Here is a 6,777-nt window from a genome sequence, read left to right on the forward strand (position 1 = left end):
GGATTTTTCCCCATTTTTCCATGAATTTTTTCCCATTTTTCCAGGAATTTTTCCAGGATTTTTTTCCCCCATTTTCCAGGATTTTTTTCCATTTTTCCAGGATTTTTTCTGAATTTTTTCCCATTTTTCCAGGATTTTTTTCTCATTTTTCCCAGAATTTTTTTTCCATTTTTCCAGGATTTTTTCCAGGATTTTTTTCCCCATTTTCCAGGATTTTTTTCCCATTTTCCCAGAATTTTTACCAAGAATTTCCCCACTTTTCCAGTATTTTTTTCCCATTTTTCCAGGATTTTTCCCCATTTTTCCCAGAATTTTTACCAAGAATTTCCCCACTTTTCAAAGATTTTTTTCCCCATTTTCCAGGATTTTTTTCCCATTTTTTCCAGGATTTTTTCTGAATTTTTTCCCATTTTTCCAGGATTTTTTTTCCCATTTTTCCAGGATTTTTCCCCCATTTTCCCATGAAACTTCTTCCCATTTTTCCCAAATTCCCCCTCAAAACCCCCAAAAAAAACCCCAAAAATTCCCATTTTCCCCCCAAAAAACCCCAAAAAAACCCCAATTTCCCCTCTAAATCCCCAAAAAAACCCCCAAATTCCACCATTTTTTTTTCCCATTCAGATTTCCCCACCCCAAAACCTCGGGAATTTTTGGAATTTCGGGAATTCCGAGGGATTTTTTTGGGAATTAAAAGGCGGATCCAGTGATGGCGTTGAGTTGTTTCATCAGCCCTTCCAAACTCGCCATTTGCTCGCTCAGCTCGTCCTGTTCGTAAACCTGGGGGATCCCAAAAAAACCTGGAATGTTGGGAATTCCCGGGAAATTCCCAATCCCTGACAATTCCCACTTTGCCCAAATTTTTCCCCATTTTATTTGGATTTTTATCCTAATTTTTTCCCATTTTTTCCATTTTTATCCCAATTTTTTCCCATTTTTCCCCATTTTTTATCCCAATTTTTTCCCATTTTTTCCCATTTTTATCCCAATTTTTTGCATTTTTTCCCCATTTTTATCCCAATTTTTTCCCATTTTTTCCCCATTTTTATCCCAATTTTTTTGCATTTTTTCCCCATTTTTATCCCAATTTTTTGCATTTTTTTCCCATTTTTATCCCAATTTTTTCCAATTTTTCCCCATTTTTATCCCAATTTTTTCCCATTTTTTCCCATTTTTATCCCAATTTTTTCCCATTTTTTCCCATTTTTATCCCAATTTTTTGCATTTTTTCCCCATTTTTATCTCAATTTTTCCCCATTTTTTCCCATTTTTATCCCAATTTTTTCCCATTTTTTCCCCATTTTTATCCCAATTTTTTCTATTTTTTTCCCATTTTTATCCCAATTTTTTTCTATTTTTTCCACATTTTTATCCCAATTTTTTTGCATTTTTTCCCCATTTTTATCCCAATTTTTTCCCATTTTTTCCCCATTTTTTCCCAATTTTTCCCATTTTTTCCCCATTTTTATCCCAATTTTTTTGCATTTTTCTCCATTTTTATCCCAATTTTTTTGCATTTTTTTCCCATTTTTATCCCAATTTTTTCCCATTTTTTCCCCATTTTTATCCCAATTTTTTTGCATTTTTTCACCATTTTTATCTCAATTTTTCCCCATTTTTCCCCCAATTTTTATCCCAATTTTTTCCCAATTTTATTCCAATTTTCCCCATTTTTATTCCAATTGTTATCCCATTTTTATCCCAATTTTTTCCCATTTTTTCCCATTTTTATCCCAATTTTTTCCCATTTTTTCCCCATTTTTATCCCAATTTTTTCCCATTTTTTCCCATTTTTATCCCAATTTTTTCCCATTTTTTCCCCATTTTTATCCCAATTTTTTCCCATTTTTTCCCATTTTTATCCCAATTTTTTCCCATTTTTTCCCCATTTTTATCCCAATTTTTTTGCATTTTTTCCCCATTTTTATCCCAATTTTTTCCCATTTTTTCCCCATTTTTATCCCAATTTTTTCCCATTTTTTCCCCATTTTTATCCCAATTTTTTTGCATTTTTTCCCCATTTTTATCCCAATTTTTTCCCATTTTTTCCCCATTTTTATCCCAATTTTTTGCATTTTTTCCCCATTTTTATCCCAATTTTTTTCCCATTTTTTCCCATTTTTATCCCAATTTTTTCCCATTTTTTCCCATTTTTATCCCAATTTTTTGCATTTTTTCCCCATTTTTATCCCAATTTTTTCCCATTTTTTCCCCATTTATATCCCAATTTTTTCCCATTTTTTCCCCATTTTTATCCCAATTTTTCCCATTTTTTTCCCCATTTTTATCCCAATTTTTTCCCATTTTTTCCCATTTTTATCCCAATTTTTTCCCATTTTTTCCCCATTTTTATCCCAATTTTTTTGCATTTTTTCCCCATTTTTATCCCAATTTTTCCCATTTTTTCCCCATTTTTATCCCAATTTTTTTGCATTTTTTCCCCATTTTTATCCCAATTTTTTTGCATTTTTTCCCCATTTTATCCCAATTTTTTCCCATTTTTTCCCCATTTTTATCCCAATTTTTTTGCATTTTTTCCCCATTTTTATCCCAATTTTTCCCATTTTTTCCCCATTTTTATCCCAATTTTTTTGCATTTTTTCCCCATTTTTATCCCAATTTTTTCCCATTTTTTCCCCATTTTTATCCCAATTTTTTCCCATTTTTTCCCATTTTTATCCCAATTTTTTGCATTTTTTCCCCATTTTTATCCCAATTTTTTACATTTTTTTCCCCATTTTTATCCCAATTTTTTCCCATTTTTTCCCCATTTTTATCCCAATTTTTTACATTTTTTCCCATTTTTATCCCAATTTTTTCCCATTTTTTCCCCATTTTTATCCCAATTTTTTTGCATTTTTTCCCCATTTTTATCCCAGTTTTTTTCTATTTTTTTCCCATTTTTATCCCAATTTTTCCCCAATTTTTTCCCATTTTCAATCCAATTTTTCCCCATTTTTCCCCCAATTTTTCCCCCATTTTATTCCCAATTTTCCCCCATTTTCCCCCCATTTTTTTCCCATTTTTCCCTATTTTTATTCCCAATTTTCCCCCAATTTTTATCCCATTTTATTCCTAATTTTTCCCCATTTTTCCCCCATTTTTCCCCCGTTTTCCCCCATTTTCATCCCAATTTTAATTCAATTTTTCCCCCATTTTTCCCCCAATTTTTCATCCCAATTTTCCCCCAATTTTCCCCAATTTTCCCCAATTTTTTCCCCATTTTTTCCCCATTTTCCCCCCATTTTTCGCCCATTTTTTCCCATTTTTATCTCAAATTTTTCCCAATTTTTATTCCAATTTTTCCCATTTTTATTCCATTTTTCCCCCAATTTTCCCCCCATTTTTTCCCAATTTTTTCCTAATTTTTCCCCATTTTTTCCTCAATTTTCCCCCAATTTTCCCCCAATTTTTTTCAAATATTTCTATTTTTTCCCCAATTTTTCCCCAATTTTCCCCAATTTTCCCCCATTTTTCCCCCCATTTTTTCCCAATTTCCCCCAATTTCCCCCCATTTCCCCTTTCCCCTGCCCCGTTCCCGCTCACGTTTCCGGCCTCGCTCCGCGGCTCCGGGGCGTCCTCGGCGCATTCCGGCGCCGTGGGAACCGACACCGGCAGCAGCGGCGAGCGAGCTTTGCCTGGGAAGCCCAGCGACGCCGTCTTCAGGGGGGCTGCGGAGGCGGGAAACGCTCAGAAAGGGCGGGAAAAGTGGGAAATGGCGGGAAAAAATGGGAAATGGCGGGAAACGCTCAGAAAGGGCGGGAAAAGTGGGAAATGGCGGGAAAAATGGGAAATGGCGGGAAAAATGGGAAATGGCGGGAAAAAAGGGAAATGGCGGGAAAAAATGGGAAATGGAGGGAAACGCTCAGAAAGGGCGGGAAAAATGGGAAATGGCGGGAAAAATGGGAAATGGCGGGAAAAAATGGGAAATGGCGGGAAAAAATGGGAAATGGCGGGAGAAATGGGAAATGGAGGGAAAATGGGAAATGGCGGGAAAAATGGGAAATGGCGGGAAAATGGGGAATGGCGGGAAAAAATGGGGAATGGAGGGAAAAATGGGAAATGGCGGGAGAAATGGGGAATGGAGGGAAAGTGGGGAATGGAGGGAAAATGGGAAATGGCGGGAAAAAATGGGAAATGGAGGGAAAATGGGAAATGGCGGGAAAAATGGGAAATGGAGGGAAAGTGGGGAATGGAGGGAAAAAAGGAAATGGCGGGAAAAAATGGGAAATGGCGGGAAACGCTCAGAAAGGGCGGGAAAAGTGGGAAACGGCGGGAAAAATGGGAAATGGCGGGAAAAAATGGGAAATGGCGGGAAAAATGGGAAATGGCGGGAAAAATGGGAAATGGCGGGAAAATGGGAAATGGCGGGAAATGGGGAATGGTGGGAAAATGGGGAATGGTGGGAAAATGGGAAATGGAGGGAAAATGGGGAATGGAGGGAAAATGGGAAATGGCGGGAAATGGGAAATGGCGGGGAAAATGGGGAATGGTGGGAAAATGGGGAATGGAGGAAAATGGGAAATGGCGGGAAAATGGGGAATGGCGGGAAAAATGAGAAATGGCGGGAAAAAATGGGAAATGGCGGGAAAAATGGGAAATGGTGGGAAAATGGGGAATGGTGGGAAAATGGGAAATGGCGGGAAAATGGGGAATGGAGGGGAAATGGGAAATGGCGGGAAAAATGGGAAATGGCGGGAAAAAATGGGAAATGGCGGGAAAATGGGAAATGGAGGGAAAGGGGGGAATGGAGGGAAAATGGGAAATGGTGGGAAAATGGGAAATGGCGGGAAAATGGGAAATGGAGGGAAAAATGGGAAATGGCGGGAAAAATGGGAGATGGCGGGAAAAAATGGGAGAAGGTGGGAAAAATGGGGAATGGAGGGAAAAATGGGAAATGGAGGGAAAAATGGGAGAAGGCGGGAAAAGACCAGGAAAAAGCAGGAAAAGGTCAGGAAAGGCGGGAAGAAATGGGAAAAGGCGGGAAAAAATGGGAAAAGGTCAGGAAAAGGCAAGGGGAAAATGGGAAAAACAGAAAATGGTGGGAAAAGAGCCAGAAATGGCGGGAAAAAAATGGGAAATGGCGGGAAAAAAACAGGAAAAGGAGAGAAAAGAGCAGGGAAAGGCGGGAAAAAATGGGAAATGGCGGGAAAAATGGAAAAAGGTGGGAAAAAGTCAGGAAAAGGCGGGAAAAGGTCAGGAAAAGGCGGGAAAAGGCGTCAAGAAAATGGGGGAAAATTGGGAAGAAATGGGGAAAAATAGGGAGAAAAATAGGAAAAAATTGGGAGAAAAAAATTGGGAAAAAATTGGGGAAAAATTGGAAAAAAATGAGAAAAAATGGAGAAACAATTTGGGATAATTTTGGGACTATTATGGGATGTTACCTTGGGCCAGCAGGGGCGGGTAGGGGACGTTGGGATCCATGGGATTGGGAAAAATGGGGAAAAATGGGGAAAAAATGGGGAAAAATTGGGGAAAAATTGGGGAAAAAATGGGAAAAAAATGGGGAAAAATTGGGGAAAAATTGGGGAAAAATTGGGGAAAAAATTGGGGAAAAATTGGGGAAAAAATTGGGAAAAAATGGGAAAAAATGGGAAAAAATGGGGAAAAAAATGGGGAAAAATTGGGAAAAAAATGGGATAAAAATTTGATAAAATTGGGGAAAAAATTGGAAAAAATTGAGATAAAAATTTGAAATAAATGGGAAAAAAATGGGAAAAAAATGGGAAAAAAAATGGGAAAAAAATGGGAAAAAAATGGGAAAAAAATGGGAAAAAAATGGGAAAAATTGTGGCTAAATTGTGGCTAAATTTGGGCTGATTTGGGCTAAGTTGGGACTATTATGGGATGTTACCTTGGGCCAGCAGGGGCGGGTAGGGGACGTTGGGATCCACGGCATTGGCGAAGCTGCGCAGGGGATGGGTGGGACGGACGCAGGCGGTCGGGATGGTCCTGCTGGGAATTTCCTCGGGGTTGGGAAAAATGGGGAAAAATTGGGGAAAAAATGGGGAAAAAATGGGGAAAAATTGGGGAAAAATTGGGGAAAAATTGGGGAAAAAATGGGGAAAAAATGGGGAAAAATTGGGGAAAAATTGGGGAAAAAATGGGGAAAAATTGGGGAAAAAATGGGGAAAAAATGGGAAAAAATTGGGGAAAAATTGGGGAAAAATTGGGGAAAAATTGGGGAAAAAATGGGAAAAATTGGGGAAAAATTGGGGAAAAAATGGGGAAAAAATGGGGAAAAATTGGGGAAAAATTGGGGAAAAATTGGGGGAAAATGGGGAAAAATTGGGAGAAAATTGGGGAAAAATTGGGGAAAAATTGGGGAAAAAATGGGGAAAAAATGGGGAAAAAAATGGGGAAAAATTGGGGAAAAAATGGGGAAAAATTGGGGAAAAATTGGGGAAAAAATGGGGAAAAATTGGGGAAAATTGGGAAAAAATGGGGAAAAAATGGGAAAAAATTGGGGAAAAATTGGGTAAAAAATGGGATAAAAATTGGATAAAATTGGGGAAAAAATTGGAAAAAAATGAGATAAAAATGGGAAAAAAATGGGAAAAAAATGAGAAAAAAATGGGAAAAAAATGGGAAAAAAATGAGATAAAAATGGGAAAAAATGGGAAAAAATGGGCAAAATTGTGGCTAAATTGTGGCTAAATTTGGGCTGATTTGGGCTAAGTTGGGACTATTATGGGATGTTACCTTGGGCCAGCAGGGGCGGGTAGGGGACGTTGGGATCCACGGCATTGGCGAAGCTGCGCAGGGGATGGGTGGGACGGA

General features: G+C 38.2%; 1 protein-coding gene across 2 annotated transcripts; it reads right to left on the reverse strand.

The window, feature by feature from the left end:
• Positions 1 to 533: 533 nt before the first annotated feature.
• LOC147647819 (netrin receptor DCC-like) lies at positions 534 to 6,494 on the reverse strand. Of its 2 annotated transcripts, none has more exons than XR_015281348.1 (3): positions 5,852 to 6,494; positions 3,544 to 3,668; positions 534 to 777 (listed from the first exon to the last, which is right to left on the reverse strand). XR_015281348.1 is itself a non-coding variant. In XM_086870706.1 (3 exons), exons 1-3 carry the CDS (start codon positions 5,419 to 5,421, stop codon positions 688 to 690), a joined length of 255 nt encoding a protein of 84 aa, XP_086726832.1. In that variant the 5' UTR covers positions 5,422 to 6,488; the 3' UTR covers positions 534 to 687. The 2 variants fall into 2 exon arrangements, 1 of the variants encoding a protein (XP_086726832.1); XM_086870706.1 differs by having other exon boundaries at positions 5,382 to 6,488.
• Positions 6,495 to 6,777: the final 283 nt, after the last annotated feature.

The sequence above is a fragment of the Cyanistes caeruleus genome, chromosome 33, assembly GCF_971803275.1.
Source record: "Cyanistes caeruleus chromosome 33, bCyaCae1.hap1.1, whole genome shotgun sequence".
Classification (NCBI taxonomy): domain Eukaryota; kingdom Metazoa; phylum Chordata; class Aves; order Passeriformes; family Paridae; genus Cyanistes; species Cyanistes caeruleus.

What these genes read in the sequence shown, in the direction of transcription:
- LOC147647819 (XM_086870706.1), bottom strand. Translation starts at nt 5,421, where the DNA reads ATGGATCCCAACGTCCCCTACCCGCCCCTGCTGGCCCAAG. An exon ending in CCCGCCCCTGCTGGCCCAAG is followed by an intron (nt 3,669 to 5,381) that starts GTAACATCCCAT and finishes CCGCCTCCGCAG; the next exon opens with CCCCCCTGAAGACGGCGTCG. An exon ending in CGCGGAGCGAGGCCGGAAAC is followed by an intron (nt 778 to 3,543) that starts GTGAGCGGGAAC and finishes GGGATCCCCCAG; the next exon opens with GTTTACGAACAGGACGAGCT.